This window comes from Heptranchias perlo, chromosome 30, assembly GCF_035084215.1.
Source record: "Heptranchias perlo isolate sHepPer1 chromosome 30, sHepPer1.hap1, whole genome shotgun sequence".
Lineage (NCBI taxonomy): Eukaryota > Metazoa > Chordata > Chondrichthyes > Hexanchiformes > Hexanchidae > Heptranchias > Heptranchias perlo.
This window is the reverse complement of record NC_090354.1, coordinates 1,018,765-1,046,057: the sequence shown is the minus strand read 5'-3', so window position 1 is coordinate 1,046,057 and position 27,293 is coordinate 1,018,765. Positions and strand designations below refer to the sequence as shown.

The window sequence follows — 27,293 nt, the reverse complement described above, 5'->3', positions numbered from 1 at the left end:
TTCCCTGCTCTTGTACTCCAACCCCCTTGCAATAAAGGCCAACATGTAATTTGCTTTCCTAATTGCTTGCTGTACCTGCATACTAACTTTCTTTGTTTCTTGTACGAGGACACCCAAGTCTCTCTGAACACCAACATTTAATAGTTTCTCACCATTTAAAAAATATTCTGTTTTTTCGATTCTTCCTACCAAAGTGAATAACCTCACATTTCCCCACATTATACTCCATCTGCCACCTTCTTGCCCACTCACTTAACCTGTCTATATCCCTTTGCAGACTCCACATGAGCAGTATCCAAATCCCACTGGACAATTGACAACCTGGAGTTTAGGTGCTTTTCCCTCTGTTAGCTGCAATCAGACTTTGTGCACGTGATAGAATAGCTGCAGGCAGTAAAATAACCTCCTATTTGTCTCAGGTTTGAAAGAAAGACCAGATTTATGGTATTTTTCTTAGTTTTAACACTTTTTATTTTTCCTATTCCTGTGAGCACTCCCCCTGCCCTGGGACAGGACGATCTCACCGCTGGTCGGTCAGTGTAGAAAACCTGGGGAGGAAAGTGAATGCACGCAACATGTGGGAGACTGAGAACCAGCATCGAGATTGGACGGGGAATTAACGGAGTGAACTGTGAGAAAGCGAGTCACTCAAACCTCCATTAGAGGGGCCTCCGTCCACACTTGGTGCCACAAGTTATCTCGCACACTCAGCCCTGACTATTGACAGGGGAGTTTTCACTTTTACACCTTTCCCCAGGTAGCAGAGGAGTAATGGCTGTGCCCCACCTATCATACTTCACCACCCTGAAAACTCCGACTCTCGTCAGTGTACGGGCTCCATTCAGCCTCTAGTACCTCGCTCAAATATCCATCATTCAAAGGAGAGTCCAGTGAGTGGGAGCAGGATATTCAACCTTGCAGGGCATCACATCTGATCCTTTAGTCATAAGACACCCAACGCGCAAAGGGATAATTGGATGGATAATCATCAAGAGCAGGAACCCAGGCTGATTTCCCACCCTCAGCCAACTCAGGAGAAACCAGGCATTGAATTTTGGACCTTCGCGCCCCGGGGGGGCTCAGTCCCACACCGGGCGGGGCTCTCGCGCTCCGCGGGGGCTCAGTCCCACACCGGGCGGGGCTCTCGCGCCCCGCGGGGGCTCAGTCCCACACCGGGCGGGGCTCTCGTGCCCCGGGGGGGGGGCTCAGTCCCACACCGGGCGGGGCTCTCGTGCCCCGGGGGGGGGGCTCAGTCCCACACCGGGCGGGGCTCTCGTGCCCCGGGGGGGGGGCTCAGTCCCACACCGGGCGGGGCTCTCGTGCCCCGGGGGGGGGGGGCTCAGTCCCACACCGGGCGGGGCTCTCCCGCTCCGGGGGGCTCAGTCCCACACCGGGCGGGGCTCTCGTGCCCCGGGGGGGGCTCAGTCCCACACCGGGCGGGGCTCTCCCGCCCCGGGGGGCTCAGTCCCACACTGGGCCGTGCAATTCCCATTGAGCCAAAGGGACTTTTATCCACTACTAAAAGCTACTTTCGTCTATCTCCCCCCTAACAAGGGGAAACGAACAGTGCCTGCCGCAATAAACGTGTGGGCACCTCACCAACACGTGGGCACCAGCTAACTGGCACAGGTTCCCAATGAGTGGTTCAGGTTCGAAACAGCAATGCAACAGCTGATCCCCACATACCTCACTAGCAGCATCTAATGGGTGCACCAAGTATTGCAACACTACAGCACCGAGTGAACCTGCACAGTTTACCAGTGAATCCACAAAGTGGCCTTCAGTTCAAAGGCATCTGATGAAAACAACGATGCTCGACTCTCAGTGTAAAAGTCCCACAGCAGCAGCTTGTTCCTTGGAGCCAGACTCACCTCCTCAAACACTGCCAGATTCCAGCAACAGAACATAAACGGTAATATATAAAAATAAAACCATCAATGCTGTGCCTTGATTCTCTTTGTTTCTCCATGTGATAGTTCGAGCAGGGACGGCCACATGAAGAATAACTTTCAAAAATCATTCAGTGATTAGTACGAAGATTAATGGATGCAGCCTCAGAGGTCAGTAATTGCTGCCTTCGACTCTGCGCTGGCTGCAGACGGAGGTGTCTGTGCTCGGGTTGTGATGTTGTGGATCCTGCATTGACCGTGCTGACCCTGTGATTATTACTGTGGGGTCCCACTCAGTTCACAGATTCGCTGCCTCAAGTGGGCGATGAACTCGAACATGGTGGCTGCCAGGCTCTGCTGGATAAGGTATCGTGGCAAGTGGCCCTGCTCGAGAGAAAGAGAGAAACAGGAGGTTACAGCCAGCAAAGGACGGAGACAGGACAGCGACTGGCACAGAACAAATCAACCCAGGATCCACTGCGGCAAATCCACGGAGATTAAACAGAGCCAGAACATTTCACTCAGTGTGTATGGAGCAGAGCCCATGAATTCTTTCAAAAGGGAAAGATAGCTATCTGAAAAAAATATTAAAGGGTATGGGGAATGTTGGCAGGCTGTAGGGAACAGGGGGGGGGGGGATGGGGAGGCTCTGCATGGAAGGGGTGGGGGGGGGAAGAGGGAAGAGGGGGTGTGGGGGGGCTGCAGGGACCCCGGGGGAGAGGGGGGGGCGGGGGGCTGATGGGAGGGGAGGGATGGTCTCCTTTTATTGGGAATGGAGGGTAAGAGCAGTGGCCACAAGGGGCAGAGACCATCGATACACACCTCTCCCTCCAGGGAGCAGCATGGACTGTTTCTGCAGCCTCCAACATCAGTAAAGAAGAGCAGCAACGGAAACCCCGGCCCATCGCCCCCAGGTTACACGAGGAAACCCAGGAAGCTGCTCGACTTTTCAGAAAGGGAGTGGGGACATTTTAAACCCCAATTCTAGCCTCGAGACACGTCCCTGCTCATCCCCCTCCACACTGACCACTGCAAACCCCCCTGCAACCCCTCAGTGATTCATGGTCAAGTAACTCCCTCCCCTGGTCAGGGTCAGTCCCCTTTAACACTTGCCTTTAGGTCTGTGTTCAGTATCCAAATGAAGGTGCAGACACTGGGGTTCCGGAGAGATTTCAGAACCACAAACCCCCCAGGCCCATTCTCGCCTCTGTAAGAGATTTAAAGATCAGTGAAGACGGCAATTACTAATGGAGTTTAATGTGGAACACAATACAGGCACAGAACACCACTACCATCTCCTGGGCATTAAAGGGGTTTCAGTACAAAGTCTCTCTCTGGCTGTCTGTGTCTCTCTGTCTGTCTGTGTGTCTCTCTCTCTCTGTCTGTCCGTGTCTGTGTCTGTGTCTCTCTGTCTGTCCGTGTCTGTGTCTCTCTCTCTCTGTCTGTCCGTGTCTGTGTCTGTGTCTCTCTCTCTGTCTGTCCGTGTCTGTGTCTCTCACTCTGTCTGTCCGTGTCTGTGTCTCTCTCTCTGTCTGTCCGTGTCTGTGTCTCTCTCTCTGTCTGTCCGTGTCTGTGTCTCTCTCTCTGTCTGTCCGTGTCTGTGTCTCTCTCTCTGCCTGTCCGTGTCTGTGTCTCTCTCTCTGCCTGTCCGTGTCTGTGTCTCTCTCTCTGCCTGTCCGTGTCTGTGTCTCTCTCTCTGCCTGTCCGTGTCTGTGTCTCTCTCTCTGCCTGTCCGTGTCTGTGTCTCTCTCTCTGTCTGTCCGTGTCTGTGTCTCTCTCTCTGTCTATCCGTGTCTGTGTCTCTCTCTCTGTCTGTCCGTGTCTGTGTCTCTCTCTCTCTGTCTGTCCGTGTCTGTGTCTCTCTCTCTGTCTGTCCGTGTCTGTGTCTCTCTCTCTGCCTGTCCGTGTCTGTGTCTCTCTCTCTGCCTGTCCGTGTCTGTGTCTCTCTCTCTGTCTATCCGTGTCTGTGTCTCTCTCTCTGTCTATCCGTGTCTGTGTCTCTCTCTCTGTCTATCCGTGTCTGTGTCTCTCTCTCTGTCTATCCGTGTCTGTGTCTCTCTCTCTGTCTATCCGTGTCTGTGTCTCTCTCTCTGTCTATCCGTGTCTGTGTCTCTCTCTCTGTCTATCCGTGTCTGTGTCTCTCTCTCTGTCTATCCGTGTCTGTGTCTCTCTCTCTCTGTCTATCCGTGTCTGTGTCTCTCTCTCTGTCTATCCGTGTCTGTGTCTCTCTCTCTCTGTCTATCCGTGTCTGTGTCTCTCTCTCTGTCTATCCGTGTCTGTGTCTCTCTCTCTGTCTATCCGTGTCTGTGTCTCTCTCTCTGTCTATCCGTGTCTGTGTCTCTCTCTCTGTCTATCCGTGTCTGTGTCTCTCTCTCTGTCTATCCGTGTCTGTGTCTCTCTCTCTGTCTATCCGTGTCTGTGTCTCTCTCTCTGTCTATCCGTGTCTGTGTCTCTCTCTCTGTCTATCCGTGTCTGTGTCTCTCTCTCTGTCTATCCGTGTCTGTGTGTCTCTCTCTCTGTCTATCCGTGTCTGTGTCTCTCTCTCTCTGTCTATCCGTGTCTGTGTCTCTCTCTCTGTCTATCCGTGTCTGTGTCTCTCTCTCTGTCTATCCGTGTCTGTGTCTCTCTCTCTGTCTATCCGTGTCTGTGTCTCTCTCTCTGTCTATCCGTGTCTGTGTCTCTCTCTCTGTCTATCCGTGTCTGTGTCTCTCTCTCTGTCTATCCGTGTCTGTGTCTCTCTCTCTGTCTATCCGTGTCTGTGTCTCTCTCTCTGTCTATCTGTGTCTGTGTCTCTCTCTCTGTCTATCCGTGTCTGTGTGTCTCTCTCTGTCTGTCCGTGTCTGTGTCTCTCTCTCTGTCTATCCGTGTCTGTGTGTCTCTCTCTCTGTCTATCCGTGTCTGTGTCTCTCTCTCTCTGTCTATCCGTGTCTGTGTCTCTCTCTCTGTCTATCCGTGTCTGTGTCTCTCTCTCTGTCTATCCGTGTCTGTGTCTCTCTCTCTGTCTATCCGTGTCTGTGTCTCTCTCTCTGTCTATCCGTGTCTGTGTCTCTCTCTCTGTCTATCCGTGTCTGTGTCTCTCTCTCTGTCTATCCGTGTCTGTGTCTCTCTCTCTGTCTATCCGTGTCTGTGTCTCTCTCTCTGTCTATCTGTGTCTGTGTCTCTCTCTCTGTCTATCCGTGTCTGTGTGTCTCTCTCTCTGTGTCTCTGTCTGTGTCTGTGTGTGTCTCTCTCTGTACATGTGGACACGTTCCTGCTCTCTGCACCACTCTGTGGGCTCAACTGTTGTCTGGTGTTTCTCATTGAGCTTCCATTAGCCAATAGACCATCACTCCATCCAAACGAGGATTACATCACAGGGAAAACAGGGAGAAACTTATCAAAGGTAAAAAGGCAGTTTTCCCAAAAGCATCAATCACACTGTTTAACATCACTGGCCTCTGCAGCTGGGTTCAGTATTTCCTGTATCTTTCCCTCCTCTAGCCCCAGTCTGTGTACGGCACTGTCCCCCACTCTGGCTCTCTCTGGTCCTTAGCTGCCTCTCTGCTCTAGTGATTGCTTGCTCTGCAGTTTCCCATTGCCCCCGATGTCCCAGCTCTGGCCTCGCTGAACTCAGGACCTGTGTCACGTTTCGGACAGGTGAACTCACAGACTGAGTGGTAGAGGGCAGTAATGTGCCCACATGATATCCCACCAGAGTGACCCTTTCCATCTCGATCAAACACTAATGTTCTTGTAATCCCCAGCGGTAAACTGCCAGCGCCCTGGGGTTTAAGCTGACTGCCTCGTACCTGACGTATTTGTCCAGTGGAGGTTTGGAGTCGTGAGTCGTTGACACTCCTGAAGAAATGTACATCTCTTTCTTGGTCTCGATGCGACGCACGTTAACAAAGTCCCTGCAAATTGACGGCCACCGTTACACATCACAAACTGTCGCACCAATAACCAGCATGCAACGGTTTTACAGCAAGAGTGAGAAACATCGTGGTCACAGCCTTTGGAGACTGTAGCCAAGACCGAGGCTGTGGGATTATCCGACCCTCATCACAGGGAAAGCAGCTAATGTAACCGGGAGAATCACAAGGGCGCCTGTCCCTTTAAGAGGTGTCTGGTTCAGTGGGTAAGTACATGGCCTGGTGCTGAGCTGGACAGCCCAGGCATCCAGGCACCATCCTGGTCTGTACTGATGTCAATGCCCCTGGGCTAGGATAGAAAATCAGACAAGGTTTTTGCTTCTGACAGCAATCCACTGACTCCTGCTGGAAAATGTTTCTATGTCTATGGCGGGTGAGGAGAAAGGTGACCTTTGCTATGATGCAGCCTACAGTTAAAGAGGCTGCTAACACTGACTCATACATGAAGAATGCTGGTTGGGCTCTGAATGCCTGAGGAAGCCACACCCAGCAAGAGTCAGTGCCAGGAGAGGAAGGGAGAAACTAGAACAAAATTTATCAGGATGGAATCAACTTGCCCTCCTGTACTAGATAGGCGCGTGTGAGGCTGTGTGTACACTCCTGTGTGTGTACCTGTGCCCTGTGTGTATACGTGCCCATGTATGCATCCCTGCTCCACCACACGTCCCTGCGATGCCCCCTGCACCTCCCTGCGGTGCCACCCCTCGTGTCCCTGAGATGCCCCCATGTCTCTGCGTGTCCCTGCGATGCCCCCGTTTCCCTGTGATGCCACCCCTTGTGTCCGTGTACCCCTGGTGTCCCTGCGATGCCACCCCTTGTGTCCGTGTACCCCTGGTGTCCCTGCGATGCCACCCCTTGTGTCCGTGTACCCCTGGTGTCCCTGCGATGCCCCCGTGGTGCCACCCCTCGTGTCCCTGCGATGCCCCCGTTTCCCTGTGATGCCACCCCTTGTGTCCGTGTACCCCTGGTGTCCCTGCGATGCCACCCCTTGTGTCCCTGTGTACCCCTGGTGTCCCTGCGATGCCCCCGTGGTGCCACCCCTCGTGTCCCTGCGATGCCCCCGTTTCCCTGCGATGCCCCTCGTGTCCCGGCTGCCTCCCAACCCCCCCAGGCCCATTCTTGGTTCTGCTGCCGAGGGGATTGGATACCTAACTGGCAATACCAAAGTGCCGGCTAATCAGAGCTCTACGCTGCTATCTGCCCCAAAGCCAGGGCACTGATTCGTTGGATTTAGACCTCGGTGGACAAGGATTTTCACAGCACTGAAAGTCCGGAGCGAGGGGTTTACACTGGGGGGGGGGGGGGGAGAAAATGGACAACTGTGTAATGAGTAACTAGTGACCATCTTCCGGGGGTGGGGGGCCAGGGGGAGTAAGGGGTATGTCTGGGGTCAAGGTGGCTCCACATACCCAATGGTGTAAGTTTGGGACCAAACCAATGCTCGGTGCCAGACTCGGTAATTGATATTTGGTCCAGTGTGCTGTAGACGACTGACCAGACAGCCTGGCTCACCAACAGAATGGGGGGGAAATCAGCCTGTCGGGGTAAGAGCTGGATTGTTGCCATTTGGCTTCTGATCACTCCATAAACCAATGCCCCAGTAGGTAAGGTGGTCCCGGCTGGGCGAGCAGCAGGGAGGTAATGTCATGGACCGGTGGACATTGTAATGCTGGCTGGTTATATTCCAGCAAAACCCCCGCCACCAGGGTACATTTGGGGGACATCCCAAGACCTGATTCTCATCTAAGCTGCATCTAAGCTTTTTGCACTTAGGGACAGGACCCCAGTTTCCCTATGAGGGAAGAGTTTGGCAGCGGAGATGAGGTGCTGTGCGTCTCAGGCGTCTGGCTGAATAACTGAAACGCTGTTCATTAGCGGTAGGATCTAGGATCAATCCTCAGCGAATGGCAGCTGAACAGATGCTTCATTTCACCTGCTGCTCAAGAACACTGGCCAAGTCCCACTTATTTTATTAAAATTCACTCTAGGGATGTGGGCGTCACTGGCGAGGCCGGCATTTATTGCCCATCCCTAATTGCCCTTGAGAAGGTGGTGGTGAGCCGCCGGCTTGAACCGCTGCAGTCCGTGAGGTGAAGGTTCTCCCACAGTGCTGTTAGGAAGGGAGTTCCAGGATTTTGACCCAGCGACAATGAAGGAACGGCGATATATTTCCAAGTCGGGATGGTGTGTGACTTGGAGGGGAATGTGCAGGTGGTGTTGTTCCCATGTGCCTGCTGCCCTTGTCCTTCTAGGTGGTAGAGGTCGCGGGTTTGGGAGGTGCTGTTGAAGAAGCCTTGGCGAGTTGCTGCAGTGCATCCTGTGGATGGTACACACTGCAGCCACGGTGCGCCGGTGGTGAAGGGAGTGAATGTTTAGGGTGGTGGATGGGGTGCCAATCAAGCGGGCTGCTTTGTCCTGGATGATGTCGAGCTTCTTGAGTGTTGTTGGAGCTGCACTCATCCAGGCAAGTGGAGAGTATTCCATCACACTCCTGACTTGTGCCTTGGAGATGGTGGAGGGGCTTTGGGGAGTCAGGAGGTGAGCCACTCGCCACAGAATACCCAGCCTCTGACCTGCTCTCGTAGCCACAGTATTTATATGGCTGGTCCAGTTGAATTTCTGGTCAATGGTGACTCCCAGGATGTTGATGGTGGGGGATTTGGCGATGGTAATGCCGTTGAATGTCAAGGGGAGGTGGTTAGACTCTCTCTTGTTGGAGATGGTCATTGCCTGGCACTTGTCTGGCGCGAATGTTACTTGCCACTTATCAGCCTAAGCCTGGATACTTTCCAGGTCTTGCTGCATGCGGGCTCGGACTGCTTCATTATCTGAGGAATTGCAAATGGAGCTAAACACTGTGCAATCATTAGAGAACAGTTTCCTCAAAATATGACCATAAAAAAGTTTCGTAATCTGACCTGGGTGAAACGACCCCTCCGGCAGCACCAGCTGAAACATCGTACGTGATCAGAGTGTTATCGTCAATCCGCTGGAGAACCTGAAAAACGATTTTAGGATCAGAGTCGCCAGTACTGCCCTCGACCAGTGCCTTCCCACACCACCAGAGCCCAAGATTTGAGGCAGTCACCAGACTGAATGATCAAATAGTAAAATACAGCATGTGGAGACCCTGCTAACCTTCATTTACATGAGTCAGGGCCCAGTAACACTGGAGTAGCCTCCTGCAACTTCAGAAAGGATTTTACAGAAAAGTAGCTGGTGATCCGTTATAAGACAGGCATCAGTGGAACTGTCCCCCACTGAGAGCCAGTGTCTGTGGAACTGTCCCCCACTGAGAGTCAGTGTCTGTGGAACTGTCCCCCACTGAGAGCCAGTGTCTGTGGAACTGTCCCCCACTGAGAGTCAGTGTCTGTGGAACTGTCCCCCAGTGAGAGTCAGTGTCTGTGGAACTGTCCCCCAGTGAGAGTCAGTGTCTGTGGAACTGTCCCCCAGTGAGAGTCAGTGTCTGTGGAACTGTCCCCCAGTGAGAGTCAGTGTCTGTGGAACTGTCCCCCACTGAGAGCCAGTGTCTGTGGAACTGTCCCCCAGTGAGAGTCAGTGTCTGTGGAACTGTCCCCCAGTGAGAGTCAGTGTCTGTGGAACTGTCCCCCACTGAGAGTCAGTGTCTGTGGAACTGTCCCCCACTGAGAGCCAGTGTCTGTGGAACTGTCCCCCACTGAGAGCCAGTGTCTGTGGAACTGTCCCCCACTGAGAGTCAGTGTCTGTGGAACCCCACTGAGAAACACAAATCAAAGTCAAACTATCATCTCAGTAGGTGTTGAAAAAAAATGGTGGGATTGGTGAACGACTGCCACTCGGCAAAGTTAACATCTGACGATGGAAAACTGAGACCCGAGGGTGTCTCCACGTCAGTCGGCTTGTGGGGCCCATCACTTGGGAGCAGGGCCGGGCTGCTTAATAAACTCTGAATCAACACACTACTTCCCTCAACTCCCATTCTCTCAAACTTTTGTTTGGATTCGTTCTTTTCAACAAAATCATACCAACTAACAATTTCCAGGAGATTTGTGATTACGCAGCTAACTGGGGTACCTGACATGCAGCAACTGTCCTGTTCCAAACAACCAGCTTCTCGGGTTGAAGAATGACCTCCTGGTACACAAGCTCTGCAGGGCACTGCAGGAATGCCTGAGGGAGACACACACATTAACATGGACACCACAAACATCCAACTCCTGGAGTCTGGACACAGTGCAGAACACAGGTGTGAAGGAGAAAGGGACAGAGTTCCTGTAATCGTGATCAATTCTACACTGACCAAGAAGATAAGAAATAGGAGCAGGAGTAGGCCACGCGACCCCTCGAGCCTGCTCCGCCATTCAATCATATTAAGGCTGATCTTCTACCTCAACTCCACTTTTCCACTTGAACCCTATAATTCATTGATTCCCTTAGAGTCCAAAAATCTATCAATATCAGTCTTGAATATACTCAATGACTGAGCATCCACAGCCCTCTGGGGTAGAGAATGCCAAAGATTCACAACCCTGATTGAAGAAATTCCTCCTCATCTCAGTCCTAAATGGCCGACCCCTTATCCTGAGACTATGCCCTCTAGTTCTAGACTCTCCAGCCAGGGGAAACATCCTCTCAGCATCTACCCTGTCAAGCCCCCCTCAGAATCTTATATGTTTCAATGAGATCACCTCTCATTCTTCTAAACTCCAGAGAGTATAGGTCAATTTTACTCAATCTCTCCTTGTAGGACAACCCTCTCATCCCAGGAATTAATCTAGTGAACCTTTGTTGCACTCCCTCTAAGGCAAGTATATCCTTCCTTACGTAAGGAGACCAAAACTGTACACAGTACTCCAGGTGTGGTCTCACCTAAGCCCTGTACAATTGCAGTAAGACTTCCTTACTCTTGTACTCCAACCCCCTGCAATAAAGGCCAATATTCCATTTGCCTTCCTAATTGCTTGCTTTACCTGCATGTTAACTTTTTGTGTTTCATGTACAAGGACACCCAAGTCTCTCTTATAATAGTTTCTCACCATTTAAAAAGTATTCTGTTTTTCTATTCTTCCTACCAAAGTGATTAACCTCACATTTCCCCACATTATACTCCATCTGCCACCTTCTTGCCCACTCACTTAACCTGTCTATATCCCTTTGCAGACTCTGTGTCCTCCTCACAGCTTACTTTCCCACCTAGCTTTGTTCGTCAGCAAACTTGGATACAATACACTCAGTCCCTTTATCTAAGTCATTAATATAGATTGTAAATAGGAAGGTGATCAAACACAAACTGTAGATAAATCTGATCCAGTGACTGACCTCTGCAGTGCTGCTCTCTGATCTGTCACTCTCTACACCAGGACCAGCACTGAGTAGAAAGCAAGTGAATTGGGATTGCTCCAGTCCACAAACTCAGCTCACAGGAGCAATGATGGCTCATTGGATAACTGCACGGCTTGGAGTGAAACTCAGGCCCACAGTCAGAAATGCCATAAGTTCTGGCACTTTAATTTCCTGGTCAATTTTTTTGCAAGGTCGTCAAAATGAGGGAAGTGTCAGCAACAAACACTCCCAGGGCAGGTACAGCACTGGTAAGATGCAGAGTAAAGCTCCCTCTACACTGTCCCATCAAACTCTCCCAGGGCAGGTACAGCACGGGATAGATACAGAGTAAAGCTCCCTCTACACTGTCCCATCAAACACTCCCAGGGCAGGTACAACACAGGATAGATACAGAGTAAAGCTCCCTCCACACTGTCCCATCAAACACTCCCAGGGCAGGTACAGCACAGGATAGATACAGAGTAAAGCTCCCTCTACACTGTCCCATCAAACACTCCCAGGGCAGGTACAGCACAGGATAGATACAGAGTAAAGCTCCCTCTACACTGTCCCATCAAACACTCCCAGGGCAGGTACAGCACGGGTTAGATACAGAGTAAAGCTCCCTCTACACTGTCCCATCAAACACTCCCAGGGCAGGTACAGCACGGGATAGATACAGAGTAAAGCTCCCTCTACTCTATTCCAACAATATCCCTCAAACCATCCCCCTTACTGCACCAATGAGAGATTTGTCCATTTCCTACATCAGCTACCTGTTCTGACTGAAACCCAAATTGGGGCCGTTTTGTGCTGTGAGCCATCCTACTGGGAGCTACAGCGAAACTTCCCCAAACTCATTTTACAAGAGACTTCCATCTTAGCAATGAGGATTTTATATTTAATGAATTTCTTACTGGAACATATCCTCTCCCCTCAGGCCCAGGGAGCCCCTATCCTGTTGCTGTGTTTCAACATCCAGCTCAAAGTTCTTACCTTCAGAATAAAACTCTTCCCGTGATATGGGATTTCAAATGTGTAAACAACATCATTATTGTCCTGTAACAGAGATTCCAGATTAAAGGGATTCCTAAAACATTCAACACACTATTTCCAAAACCTCAACACAACCACTCTGTGTAATGAGAGCGTGGGATGGAAATGTTAAACAGCAATCACTTGCTCCCCTAACTTCAGTGAGAAAAGTAGTTTGAAAGAGACTTCAGAACTGGAGCCAGAAACAAGCTCCATGCAATTGACAATCCTCATGCACCAAACAGCAATCACTCTCCGATTCTCCTGAGGACCTATTTAGACCACTGCCCCACATCATGTACCTAAGCACTGGCCATACATGGACAGGTTTGTGGCTAAACATCACAACCGTCCTCCAGGCCCCAAACTCTCGATGAGCAATGCCACAGGAGCTCCACTAGTAAACCGAAAGTAAATAGGTCACAATTAGAACCACAGATACTGAGGAGCGAATGAGAGGCAGCGATCAAATCGAGGGCTTCAGATCATTTCCTCACCCAAAACATCCAGAACAACCAACACAGTAGTCAGACCTGTGGCTGACTTCTGACTCTGATTCTCAGCTTGCCTTCGGGCCAGTTCAAGTGCTGTTCGAACTGGTCCCACCTGCACCAGCATCGTGGTGACACCAAACAGGATAACCGAGGCTCACTGGCCAGCGACGGGCCTGTGCAGCTGAAGGAAGCAGGTCTGGGGAACTCGGGGCGGGGGGGGGAAGGACCTGCTCTGCCTGGCCCAGAACGGGAATAGACAGTTCCACATGGTCTTTGTTGGCAACTCACAGCACTGGTTCCCCAGCTTGAGTCTATTATTCTGTAGGATTTGTGGCCGCTGTACAGCTGGAGTGTGAAAAGTCAAACAGTTGCTATAAAACACTCTTAAACAGAGAAAGTGTAAGGGAGAGGGGACTGGACACACTCACAGTCCAGATCCTTACATTCTCTTTCTCCATCTTCCAATTCTCCTCCTGTGCCAGTATTTGTTCCATTATTCTCATTGCCTCTCGGCCCTGGCGAACATATTCTATATCCTGCAGAAAGAAAATGTCAGTGAGTCTACAGAGAAGGGGGGCGAAGAGGAGAGGGGGGGGGGGGGGAGGGAGGGGGCAGGCGAAGAGGAGAGGGAGGGGGCGGGCGAAGAGGAGAGGGAGGGGGCGGGCGAAGAGGAGAGGGAGGGGGCGGGCGAAGAGGAGAGGGAGGGGGCGGGCAAAGAGGAGAGGGAGGGGGCGGGCAAAGAGGAGAGGGAGGGGGCGGGCAAAGAGGAGAGGGAGGGGGCGGGCGAAGAGGAGAGTCTGGTAATGATGCTCCAGCGATTATGGCTATCATCAGGTGTGGGGTGGACTTGATAAACCAGCTGGTCTTTCCCTGCCCGTGATTTTTGTTTGTTCGTGTATGAAGATGTGATTTTTCCCGTTCCTCCTGCCCCTTCCCCCAGGCATCTCCTTTCAGCCTTTATCTGATTTCTCATCAACAGGGCCATATGTTGCTAGCCCAGAGCCCCCCCGACCAGTGCCCCCCTCCCCGACCAGCGCACAGCAATCTCACCCCCCCCCCCCGACCAGCGCACAGCAATCTCCACCCCCCCCCCGACCAGAGCACAGCATTCTCTCCTCCCCCGACCCACCAAGAGCCCTGCGTCTCTTCCCCCCCCCCCCCCCCCCGCAAAAAGAGCCCAGCGTCCAGAGCTCACAGTCTGGTGTGGGAATATGAGCCGTACCACATACCAAACACTCCTGTATTACACAGGCAGGTGCCTCAGACAGTTGCATTTATAAATCATCTTATCACATCTCAGAAATACCTCAAAACAATTCACATACAATCAATTGCTTTGTGCAATAACCGTTATTATTTGGGTAACTGTGGCCTGTTTGCTCTCAGTATGATTCTACACACACCAAGGTGCAGGGCCAGTGAATCGGTTTGTGGTGTCGGAGGATTGTTGGCCCAGCCGACCAAGAGATCTCCTGCTCGTCTTTCGATCGTGTGCGGAATCTTCAACATCCACCTGCAGCACCAAAATTCATCTCCACACGCAAATCACCCAAACCACGAGGGGGGGGGCGGGGGGCAAAAGATTTACAGGTTAACATGTAGCAGTATCTGGACTTAGAATCGGCCCCCTCTCCCCCAGCTCACCCCCCATCCCCCCTCCCCCAGCTCACCCCCCCATCCCCCCTCCCCCAGCTCACCCCCCAGACCCCCTCCCCCAGCTCACCCCCCAGACCCCCTCCCCCAGCTCACCCCCCAGACCCCCCTCGCCCCGCCCGACTGATGCTTTTACCCCCACAGTCGGAATTTGGTTTAATTGCTGACGATTAGCCCCTACCTGGGGCATTACTGCCCTCCTTCCAATGCCTTCATCTTCAAGCTCGTCTTCAGAGCCTGTACAGTGAAACAGGTTTACAATGTGACTGGAGGAAAACACTAGTACACAACAATGGGCTGAATGGCCTGTTTTTGTGCTAGAACATTCTATGAACAAGATGAAGGCTTTAAATATTATTGGCCCAATTCAGCCCTCAGTTTAATACTGTCGATCAGTTTGTCTTTTTTGGAGGCGAGGAGTGCACAGATTCAAAAAGACAGTAAGTTTGCACTAAGCACCCTGCCCCCCACCCCCACCGTCCCCACCCCCCACCCCCACCGTCCCCATCCCCACCTCTCCCCACCCCCCACCGTCCCCATCCCTCCCCACCCCCACCGTCCCCATCCCCGTCTCTCCCCCACCCCCCCCACCGTCCCCATCCCCGTCTCTCCCCCACCCCCCCCACCGTCCCCATCCCCGTCTCTCCCCCACCCCCCCCACCGTCCCCATCCCCGTCTCTCCCCCACCCCCCCCCACCGTCCCCATCCCCGTCTCTCCCCCACCCCCCCCACCGTCCCCATCCCCGTCTCTCCCCCACCCCCCCCACCGTCCCCATCCCCGTCTCTCCCCCACCCCCCCCCACCGTCCCCATCCCCGTCTCTCCCCCACCCCCCCCCACCGTCCCCATCCCCGTCTCTCCCCCACCCCCCCACCGTCCCCATCCCCGTCTCTCCCCCACCCCCCCACCGTCCCCATCCCCGTCTCTCCCCCACCCCCCCACCGTCCCCATCCCCGTCTCTCCCCCACCCCCCCACCGTCCCCGTCTCTCCCCCACCCCCCCACCGTCCCCATCCCCGTCTCTCCCCCACCCCCCCACCGTCCCCATCCCCGTCTCTCCCCCACCCCCCCACCGTCCCCATCCCCGTCTCTCCCCCACCCCCCACCGTCCCCATCCCCGTCTCTCCCCACCCCCCACCGTCCCCTCCCCTCATGTACCCTCCCCGCGCGTAACCCCCTTCCTCTGAACCTCCACCCCCATCGTCCTCTCCCCTCCCTCCCCACACCCTCCCATCCCCCCCCTCACCCTCCCATCCCCCCCCTCACCCTCCCATCCCCCCCCTCACCCTCCCATCCCCCCCCTCACCCTCCCATCCCCCCCCTCACCCTCCCATCCCCCCCCTCACCCTCCCATCCCCCCCCTCACCCTCCCATCCCCCCCCTCACCCTCCCATCCCCCCCCTCACCCTCCCATCCCCCCCCTCACCCTCCCATCCCCCCCCTCACCCTCCCATCCCCCCCCTCACCCTCCCACCCCCCCCCTCACCCTCCCACCCCCCCCCCTCACCCTCCCACCCCCCCCCTCACCCTCCCACCCCCCCCCTCACCCTCCCACCCCCCCCCTCACCCTCCCACCCCCCCCCTCACCCTCCCACCCCCCCCCTCACCCTCCCATCCCCCCCCCTCACCCTCCCATCCCCCCCCTCACCCTCCCATCCCCCCCCCTCACCCTCCCATCCCCCCCCCTCACCCTCCCATCCCATCCCCCCCTCACCCTCCCATCCCCCCCTCACCCCCTTTGCTTCATGCTCACAGCGGGTGCCTAAAATGCAAAGAGCTCGGTTCCCCAACACTGACATCCTTCACCTTTAATGAGCAGAAAAAACACCAAAAAAAGTACAAAGGCATCAGAAATTCAGATTGACAGAGGTTTTTGAAGGGACTGTAATGAAGTAAGCAGCTGCCACACAGTCAGGTACCTGCAAAGGAGTCCGGCGGAGAGTAGAACTGTCCATCAGACACAACACTCGAGTACAGAAGGGGTGTGCGGGCACATGCCCTCTGTGGTGTCTGGTACACTGAAATAGACAGAGACAAATTACATCCCATCCAGGAGAACACCACAATCAGCTGGGGTTGTAGAGTTTAACATGGGGCACGTGCACACTCTCCTGAAACAAGTCCTGGGGAGCAGTGTCTATCCATATTAACAATCTTCTGGGTGCAGGCTTCTTGGCAACTTTTACAATTATAAATTCCTACTTCGATATTTATGATGTAAACCTGTCACACTGTAATTACACCCTCCCGCCAGTGAAGGTGCTGCAGTGTCGCCACAGGTCCAAGGGTCTAATTACAGGTGCACACATTTAGAAGGCAGTTTACATCAAAAAATATGGACACAGGAATTTATAATGGAAATTAGGACTTTAAAATGGGAACTAAACTGGATCTGGTGGCCTGGTCCAATCATCCCCCACCCTCTAATTCTGCTTCACCTGAACACTGCACTTCTCCTGGTTCCCTCTGTAAAAAGCCAATGGAACATCGACCAGCAATATATTAAAACCTGTCAATTTTCATTGTGACACAAGTCTATTGAAATCAACAGACACCACTCTTGTGTGTGCATTTGTATGTATATGTTCACCATATTTCAGCTCTATATATTATAGACGCTATTATATTATATATACCATATACAAAGCTGCTCTGTATATATTACATGGCGCTGCTCTGTATATACGTAATGTTTTATATATATGTACAGATTGAAACTATGTATATTAGAGTAGCACTATACAATATACACTGATCAGATACTTTGTATAATACAGTGCTTCATATTTCCTAGTGATCCAGTGAATATTAAATTGCTGTAACCCTTGCAGAGCTGGCTCTCAAGGGATGTCACTGTGTGTATTATAAAATACTGGCCCATTACAAATAATCCCAGCAGACCCTCAGTGAGATGACTCTAGTGTAATAATTCTTACCCGTTACTCGGTTTGATTACTGCGAGGTTATCAGGTGATAACAGCAGCCAGGAGGTGCTGTACCCCGCACAGGCACAGGCACCCGCACCCGCACCGGCACAGGCACAGGCACAGGCACAGGCACAGGCACCCACACCGGCACAGGCACAGGCACCCGCACCCACACCAGCACAGGCACAGGCACCCACACCGGCACAGGCACCCACACCGGCACAGGCACAGGCACAGGCACCCACACCGGCACAGGCACAGGCACAGGCACAGGCACCCGCACCCACACAGGCACAGGCACCCACACAGGCACAGGCACAGGCACCCGCACCCACACCGGCACAGGCACAGGCACAGGCACCCACACCGGCACAGGCACAGGCACCCACACCGGCACCCACACCCGCACAGGCTTTAGGTCAGTGTGAAAAATTATTTCGGATTTCAATAAAACCAAACAGAGAATCAAATATTTACTCACATTGCTCATCTTCTGCCTCCTGAGTTAATACTTTGAAATCAAGAAACCAGGTTTCCAGCCAGGCGAGCACAAAGGAGACAATGGGCAGCACGTAGCCAAACGCACCCCTCGTCTGGTACTGGATAAAGAGAGGATCCGTGTAAATAACACCCTCACTTTTAAAGCAACAGAATCTCTGGTTACTGCAGCACAATTAAACAGCATTCAAACTTGGAAATACTCAGTTCGTGAGAATGCATGTCACTGATGCACAAACAGCCTGGCAGACCCAGTACTGGAGACGGGCTGGTCCCACAGGCACACCATTACCAGCAGACCCAGTACTGGAGACGGGCTGGTCCCACAGGCACACCATTACCAGCAGACCCAGTACTGGAGACGGGCTGGTCCCACAGGCACACCATTACCAGCAGACCCAGTACTGGAGACGGGCTGGTCCCACAGGCACACCATTACCAGCAGACCCAGTACTGGAGACGGGCTGGTCCCACAGGCACACCATTACCAGCAGACCCAGTACTGGAGACGGGCTGGTCCCACAGGCACACCATTACCAGCAGACCCAGTACTGGAGACGGGCTGGTCCCACAGGGACAAGCAGCTCTCCTCCCCCACCAATTAGGTGGGGCCCAGGTTTTCTTTCTCTCTGGTTGGAAGTGTTATGATTTGGGGTCTGCTGCGAGTATCTAATCCGCTCAGTGGTGTCAGTCACTCCTTTAAACAGGCCGGTCGCCTGCTGTTTTACCGAAGTTGACTCGCACTGCCCTGTATCTGAGAGTGTGGCAGCGAGGCCAGGAGGTATAGTAACTCCCTCATCATCTGGTCTAGATCTGTTTGTGTCTTAAACACGTGTTCTTTAATCTCTGATGGTGGACTGAGTTAAGACCGGGTGAGGACCCATTTGGTCCAGTTCACAAGCCGCTTAATTCCACAGTAGGTAAAACACACAGGACATAGAGAATGATGAGAGTCCCTTATTCCAATCTGTACAACTTCTGTGCGTGTACCATTACAGAAATAAAGAGAACATGTTCGCTAGCCCATTGGTGGGAATCTTACTTAATGTAGCACCTAGACTTGTTCTGCTATCTGTCTGGCCAACAGTGCAGAGGCTATTTCTCCCTCTGCTGCATTTCTGATTTCTGACATCTGTGCTGATTTTTAAAAACCTCTTTTCAAAGATCAGCAGAGATGCAGGAAATGTGTTGGCACCAAGGTGCTCAGTGTCTCTTGAATGACCAGACTTGGGCCATTGTTTGGGAATTCTTCAAAACACGGCACATTCCACATTTAAATCACCTCTCGACGGCACCTGGATTGCACTGTTGGGAGCAGCTGATCACTTTTAGTCAAAACGTATTTTAAGACAACTCATGTCTGGGTCCTGATCATGGGAAAAACGGCCACAGAATCCTGAACCATGACAGGGTGCCCAGGACATCAGGTCATTGCTTCCGAGGGTTAATGGTTTGATAAAATCAGCAACTGTCAGCAAACACAATATACTGCATAAAACTAAGTGGTTCTTTCCAACACTGCCAGGGATTAACTCACTGGATCTCTAACAGACATGCACGGTGAATTAAAGTGAGGGCCATTCTGAAGAGGAATTCTCTGCAGTTTCTCTGAGAGGTGCATGCTCAGAAAGTGCAACAGTGAGGGGCTCTGGGGGCGTTTTGTTACAAATTTGTGGGGGTAAAATTCAATGCCACCCCAGTCGTAACAGCGGAGCACGAAGAAAAGGCTAAGTGAGAGGGGAACGACCGTAAAACAAAAGTCTCCGTACCTGAATCGAAAGAATGACTTTTATAATTAAAAAGCCGCTGGTAACCAAAGTGGTGACCTAGAACAAAAGACATGGGTCAGTGAGGAACCTGTGTAGGAGGAACTGGAGGACATTCAAAGCAGAAGTGAACTTAACAATAACCAGATAGCTGACATGCTCATTCGCTCCTCTGACATATCCATCACATACAACAGACTAGGCCAGAAAGTCAACGGGGGGGAAATTACAGGTACTCGTCCCAAGATTTCCCTCTCTGTACATTGATTTGTTAAACTAACAGCACAATATCCACTGTTTCCCAAAACTTTTCGCAGATGTGACCTTTCTCTTCTCCCCGCCCCTGGTTTACTGCTCCTCAGGCTACTCCCACCTGTGATTAACTCAAGGGGAACAGGGGACTGATTTTATAAATTATAGGCTATTCATTATTGATTAATAAGAAGGCTTAGATATGCCAGTCAGTGGGTTGGTCTGTAAGATCTCCCCAGCCCAGCATGTTTCTTGGGAATGCACACAGACCATGGCCGTGATTTACCTGGGGTGGGTGGCGCTGGACATGAGCCCAGCATCCTCTCCTTTCTCTCGATCAACCAACAGACAACACCTCACCCTGGCCTAGTAAAGCTGACCGTTACTTGCTGTGGGTGTCCCTGTTCAGGGCTGACCCTTACTCTGTGAGGACCCCTGGTCAGTGACCGTTACTCCCTGAGCTGGGCCGTGCTGAGTGACCGCGATGATCCTTACTCCCTGAGGTGGGCCGTACTGACCGTGACCTATAACCCGAGGTAGTGAAAGTTCCCTGGGGTCTTACCGCAATCACCCACCAGTGCCGGAGCCTGAGGACAGCATAGGCGAGCAGCAATACCAGGAACCGGAACACAGCCAATGACTGGAGGGAGCAAAGGAACAAATGTGAATGATTATTTACAGTGAGGCAGGCGTGGAGCGATGGAATTCTTGTTCGATCCACAGGACACGATACTTACAAATATGTCAAAGAATGAGGTTTTAAAATCATAATTTAATACTTCATCCATCAGATTTTCTTCAATACCATCTTTTGTCTGAGAAACAAAGAACAGTGTTAAGTTTTTTCAAGAGAAATGCAGAGAGGTCAGAGATAACATTACCCAAAGCCCTCGGTCCAGGCTCACTGAAACACAGGCCCACTGTTCAGGGCCCAGTTCCCCCTGAGTCAAGAGGCTGAGAGATCAGCTGATTTATCAGCAGTGACTGGAGGGAGTTGGAGTTCTTTTGAGGTTTGGGAGAACTCTTCAGTTGAGCTGGAGAAGTGGGTGAAGCAGCCTCGATGCTTTGGTGCAAAACTCAGAGACAGACATCGCAAATTTAGAAAAGAAAGACTTGCATTTATATAGCGCCTTTCACAACCTCAGGACGTCCCATCGCGCCTCACAGCCAATGAAGTACTTTTGAAGTGTAGTCACTGTTGTTGCGCAGCCAATTTGTGAACAGCAAGATCCCACAAACAGCAATGTGATAATGACCAGATAATCTGTTTTTTTTTTTAAAAGAGGTGTTGGTTGAGGAATAAATATTGGCCCAGGACACCGGGGAGAACTCCCCCTGCTCTTCTTCCAATAGTGCCGTGGGATCTTTTACATCCACCTGAAAGGGCAGACAGGGCCTTGATTTAACGTCTCATCTGAAACACGGCACCTCCCTCAGTGCAGCACTTCCTCCAGTACTGACCCTCCCTCAGTGCAGCACTCCCTCCAGTACTGACCCTCCGACAGTGCAGCACTCCCTCCAGTACTGACCCTCCCTCAGTGCAGCACTCCCTCCAGTACTGACCCTCCGACAGTGCAGCACTCCCTCCAGTACTGACCCTCCGACAGTGCAGCACTCCCTCCAGTACTGACCCTCCGACAGTGCAGCACTCCCTCCAGTACTGACCCTCCGACAGTGCAGCACTCCCTCCAGTACTGACCCTCCGACAGTGCAGCACTCCCTCCAGTACTGACCCTCCGACAGTGCAGCACTCCCTCCAGTACTGACCCTCCGACAGTGCAGCACTCCCTCCAGTACTGACCCTCCGACAGTGCAGCACTCCCTCCAGTACTGACCCTCCGACAGTGCAGCACTCCCTCCAGTACTGACCCTCCGACAGTGCAGCACTCCCTCCAGTACTGACCCTCCGACAGTGCAGCACTCCCTCCAGTACTGACCCTCCGACAGTGCAGCACTCCCTCCAGTACTGACCCTCCGACAGTGCAGCACTCCCTCCAGTACTGACCCTCCGACAGTGCAGCACTCCCTCCAGTACTGACCCTCCGACAGTGCAGCACTCCCTCCAGTACTGACCCAGGCCAGACAAAAACACAAATTCCATTCCGGTCCAACCTTTCTCAGAGTTCTTTTTCTGATTCTATTTGTGCACGAGGTAATGATGCTCAAATCGTTTCTGCACTTCCATTATAGGCACCGATATTCTTCCTCATTTTTTAATCTGTTCTGTTCTAGGTTCTCCCCATATCAGCCAGCTCCAGCTGTTGGGAGCTGTGCCAACAGGATATGGCTGATTATCAGTTTGCCCTCGCACTCTCTCGACACTGCTCACATTGACCGCTGCCACTCAGATCTGCAACTCAACCTGTGAAGCATCACGGCCTCAATCCCAAGTGTTAATTCACACAGCACTAGGTCTAATTCACTGATGCATAAACCAATTTATATAATGAATCCTTACCCTGAATAAACAGTGACTCTGTACAGTTACACAGTGAGTGACCCTTACCCTGAATAAACAGTGACTCTGTACAGTTATAAACAATTTTACAACACCAAGTTATAGTCCAACAAATTTATTTTAAATTCCACAAGCTTTCGGAGGCTTCCTCCTTCCTCAGGTGAACGGTGTGGAAATGACATTTTCGAATCCTTCGCATTTGAAAATCACAGAACAATGCCTGGTGATTACTGCCCGTTGCCAAGGCAATCACAGTGAGCAGACAGAAAGGTGTCACCTAAAAGGCCACCGAATATACAAACCCCCAAAAAAGAGAGAGAGAGAGAGAAGGAAGACAGTCAATGACCCGTTATATTAAAAACAGATAACATTTGTGCGCTGGTGGGGTTACGTGTAGTGTGACATGAACCCAAGATCCCGGTTGAGGCCGTCCTCATGGGTGCAGAACTTGGCTATCAATTTCTGCTCGACGAAACACCCAAACACACGGAACAGCCATGGGGACCAAATTCGCACCCCAATACGCCAACATTTTCATGCACAAGTTCGAGCAGGACTTCTTCACTGCACAGGACCTCCAACCAACACTATACACCAGATACATCGACGACATTTTCTTTCTATGGACACACGGTGAGGAATCACTAAAGAGACTACACGATAACATCAACAAGTTCCATCCCACCATCAAGCTCACCATGGACTACTCCTCAGAATCAGTTTCTTTCTTGGACACACGAATCTCCATCAAAGACGGGCACCTCAGCACCTCACTCTATCACAAGCCCACGGACAACCTCACGATGCTCCACTTTTCCAGCTTCCACCCTAACCACGTCAAAGAGGCCATCCCCTATGGACAGGCCCTGCGAATACACAGGGTCTGCTCAGACGAGGAGGAACGCGATGGACACCTACAGACGCTGAAAGACGCCCTAGTAAGAACGGGATATGACGCTCGACTCATCGATCGACAGTTCCGACGGGCCACAGCAAAAAATCGCATAGACCTCCTCAGAAGACTAACACGGGACGCAACCAACAGAGTACCCTTCGTCGTCCAGTACTTCCCCGGAGCGGAGAAACTACGCCATGTTCTCCGCAGCCTTCAACATGTCATCAATGATGACGAACACCTCGCTATGGCCATCCCCACACCTCCACTACTCGCCTTTAAACAGCCACCCAACCTCAAACAAACCATCGTTCGCAGCAAATTACCCAGCTTTCAAGAGAACAGCGTCCACGACACCACACAACCCTGCCACGGTAACCTCTGCAAGACATGCCAGATCATCGACACAGATACCACCATCACACGAGAGGACACCACCCACCAGGTGCATGGTTCATACTCCTGTGACTCGGCCAACGTTGTCTACCTCATACGTTGCAGGAAAGGATGCCCCAGAGCATGGTACATTGGCGAGACCATGCAGACGCTGCGACAACGGATGAACGGACACCGTGCAACAATCGCCAGACAGGAGGATCCTCTCCCTGTCGGGGAACACTTCAGCAGTCATGGACATTCAGCCACCGACCTTCAGGTAAGCATACTCCAAGGCGGCCTTCGAGACACACGACAACGCAAAATCGTCGAGCAGAAATTGATAGCCAAGTTCCGCACCCATGAGGACGGCCTCAACCGGGATCTTGGGTTCATGTCACACTACACGTAACCCCACCAGCGAACAAATGTTATCTGTTTTTAATATAACGGGTCATTGACTGTCTTCCTTCTCTCTCTCTCTCTCTCTCTCTTTTTTTTGGGGGTTTGTATATTCGGTGGCCTTTTAGGTGACACCTTTCTGTCTGCTCACTGTGATTGCCTTGGCAACGGGCAGTAATCACCAGGCATTGTTCTGTGATTTTCAAATGCGAAGGATTCGAAAATGTCATTTCCACACCGTTCACCTGAGGAAGGAGGAAGCCTCCGAAAGCTTGTGGAATTTAAAATAAATTTGTTGGACTATAACTTGGTGTTGTAAAATTGTTTACAATTGTCAACCCCAGTCCATCACCGGCATCTCCACATCATCTGTACAGTTACACAGTGAGTGACCCTTACCCTGAATAAACAGTGACTCTGTAGAGTTACACAGTGAGTGACCCTTACCCTGAATAAACAGTGACTCTGTAGAGTTACACAGTGAGTGATGAAATCACATTAAAGTTTCATTTTTAAATTTTAAATATGGAGAAGTGAAATGGGCTGCCTGCATTATATTTGTATTATCTGATTACAGTTTGAGGCCGAGGACACATAACAGAACAAGCTCTGAGGAACCACAAACAGTTTCAGATCCGGTTCCTGTGTCTGTGCTGACTCCTAATGTACAGAATTCACTCACGTTCAACTCGATAATCCAAAGGAGGGAAACAAACAGCAGGTCGAAGGTTACAAAGAGACAGAAGGTCCTGCGGACGTCGGAGATGGATTTCATTTCTCCGAGTGCCTGGTAGTGTACTGACAGCCCTGGCTGGCTCGGAGAGTACGAGGTGTTGATTGAGGCGATGGTCGGGAGACTCTGTTCCTGCCGGTTCATCCTGCCTCCTCCTTGCTAGTCAGGCCCGTTAGCCAAAAGGAAGTCTGCAGAGAAAGCAATCAAAGTGCCGAGGGAAACAGAACAAGATCACTCTTTGATCAATCTTTTGTTTCTTAACCTGTCCCATTCCCACCTTCCTTGCCTTGCACCATCATCCCTTTTGTTATTTAATCACTTGTGCCCTCTACCCAATCACAGACCTTCCCTTTTGTTCTTCCCTCCCTCACTCTGTACTTGCTCAAAAACTTTAACTCTTTTAACATCTTCCAGTTCTGATGAAAGGTCTTCGACCTGAAACGTTAACTCTGTTTCTTTCTCCACAGATGCTGCCTCACTTGCTGAGCTTCTCCAGCATTTTCTGTTTTTATTACAAGATCACTGTCCAAATTCAAATCAGTGCCTCCAAGTAGTGTCCAATACAAACTACATCACAAACACCCCACCCAGGGGGCTTTGTACCTGTCTGGACTGCAGCCCGTGTACTTCAACAATAAGTCATTGTCTGAAGCAGCTCGAGATGTTTTGACCTGATACTTGAATTTATAAATCAGTTTATCAGTTAGTTAGTGGAATGGCCCCAGTGTCTCAGTTGGCGAATGCACTGCCCAGTGTGTTACTGAGACACACAGACCAGCAAGGTCCAAGTCCCCATCTCTGGTTTGTGCCGTTAGTTAACATGAGCGAGGACAGGAGTTAGCGCTTTACAACTGCTCTCCACGAGGATCATGCTTGGGCCTCAGCTATTTACAATCTATATAAATGACTTAGATGAAGGGACCGAGTGTAATGTATCCAAGTTCGCTGATGATGCAAAGCTAGGTGGGAAAGTAAGCTGTGAAGAGGAAGTAAAGAGTCTGCAAAGGGATATAGACAGGTTAAGTGAGTGGGCAAGAAGGTGGCAGATGGAGTATAATGTGTGGAGATGTGAGGTTATTCACTTTGGTAGGAAGATCAGAAAAACAGAATATTTTTTAAATGGTGAGAAACTATTAAATGTCGGTGTCCAGAGAGACTTGGGTGTCCTCGTACAAGAAACACAAAGAGTTAGTATGCAGATACAGCAAGCAATTAGGAAGGCAAATGGTATGTTGGCCTTTGTTGCAAGGGGGTTGGAGTACAAGAGTAAGGAAGTCTTACTACAATTGTACATGGCTTGGTGAGACCTCACCTGGAGTACTGTGTACAGTTTTGGTCTCCTTACCTAAGGAAGGATATACTTGCCTTAGAGGGGATGCAATGAAGGTTCACTAGATTGATTCCTGGGATGAGAGGGTTGTCCTATGAGGAGAGGTTGAGTAGAATGGGCCAATACTCTGGAGTTTAGAAGAATGAGAGGTGATCTCATTGAAACATATAAGATTCTGAGGGGGCTTGACAGGGTAGATGCTGAGAGATTGTTTCCCATGGCTGGACAGTCTAGAACCAGGGGGCATAGTCTCAGGATAAGGGGTCGGCCATTTAAGACTGAGATGAGGAGGAATTTCTTCACTCAGAGGGCTGTGAATTCTCTCCCCCAGAGGGCTGTGGAAGCTCAGTCGTTGAGTATATTCAAGGCTGAGATCGATAGATTTTTGGTCTCTAGGGGAATCGAGGGATATGGGGATCGGGCGAGAAAGTGGAGTTGAGGTCAAAGATCAGCCATGATCTGATTGAATGGTGGAGCAGGCTCGAGGGGCCGAATGGTCCACTCCTGCTCCTATTTCTTATGTAGTCCAGCCCTGGGGGAGGGGGGGGGAAGTGACCCACGGTCCGGCCCCGGGGGTGGGGGGGGAAGTGACCCACGGTCCGGCCCCGGGGGTGGGGGGGGAAGTGACCCACGGTCCGGCCCCGGGGGTGGGGGGGGAAGTGACCCACGGTCCGGCCCCGGGGGTGGGGGGGGAAGTGACCCACGGTCCGGCCCCGGGGGTGGGGGGGGAAGTGACCCACGGTCCGGCCCCGGGGGTGGGGGGGGGGAAGTGACCCACGGTCCGGCCCCGGGGGTGGTGGGGGGGGGGGGGGGGAAGTGACCCACGGTCCGGCCCCGGGGGTGGGGGGGGGGGGGGGAAGTGACCCACGGTCCGGCCCCGGGGGTGGGGGGGGGGGGGGAAGTGACCCACGGTCCGGCCCCGGGGGTGGGGGGGGAAGTGACCCACGGTCCGGCCCCGGGGGTGGGGGGGGGGGGGGAAGTGACCCACGGTCCGGCCCCGGGGGTGGGGGGGGGGGGAAGTGACCCACGGTCCGGCCCCGGGGGTGGGGGGGGGGGGGGGGAAGTGACCCACGGTCCGGGGACAGAGGCCTCGGGGCTGGGTAAAACCCATAGGCTGAAACAGGGAGCCCCGGCCGGGCCCAGTCCCGGACCTCCCCTCCCCTCCCACCCCACCGCCCCGGCCGGGCCCAGTCCCGGACCTCCCCTCCCCTCCCACCCCACCGCCCCGGCTGGCCGGGCCCAGCCCTAGGCTCCGGACCCCGGACTCCGGTTCTTACCTCAGGCGCCAGGCCCGGCCGCCGCTCGCACTCACTGCCCCGGAACCCGAGCTCCGGACTCACCCGGAAGCGGATCCGCGCGCACCGCTCGCAGCGCGG

At 52.4% G+C, this 27,293-nt stretch overlaps 1 protein-coding gene across 1 annotated transcript; it reads right to left on the bottom strand.

Moving 5' to 3' along the window:
- Nucleotides 1-447: 447 nt before the first annotated feature.
- On the bottom strand, nt 448-27,293 carry stard3 (StAR related lipid transfer domain containing 3). Its single transcript, XM_067969307.1, has 15 exons — nt 27,195-27,293; nt 24,537-24,775; nt 20,462-20,539; nt 20,287-20,364; nt 19,476-19,532; nt 17,690-17,807; nt 16,201-16,299; nt 14,465-14,520; nt 13,074-13,166; nt 12,098-12,160; nt 9,854-9,949; nt 8,719-8,798; nt 5,678-5,782; nt 3,003-3,096; nt 448-2,273 (listed from the first exon to the last, which is right to left on the bottom strand). Exons 2-15 carry the CDS (start codon nt 24,729-24,731, stop codon nt 2,166-2,168), a joined length of 1,320 nt encoding a protein of 439 aa, XP_067825408.1. The 5' UTR covers nt 24,732-24,775; nt 27,195-27,293; the 3' UTR covers nt 448-2,165.

What these genes read in the sequence shown, in the direction of transcription:
- stard3 (XM_067969307.1), bottom strand. Translation starts at nt 24,731, where the DNA reads ATGAACCGGCAGGAACAGAGTCTCCCGACCATCGCCTCAATCAACACC. An exon ending in GGAGGCAGAAGATGAGCAAT is followed by an intron (nt 16,300 to 17,689) that starts GTGAGTAAATAT and finishes TGTCTATTTCAG; the next exon opens with TGTACCAGACACCACAGAGG. An exon ending in TACTGAACACAGACCTAAAG is followed by an intron (nt 2,274 to 3,002) that starts GCAAGTGTTAAA and finishes TCTCTCGAGCAG; the next exon opens with GGCCACTTGCCACGATACCT.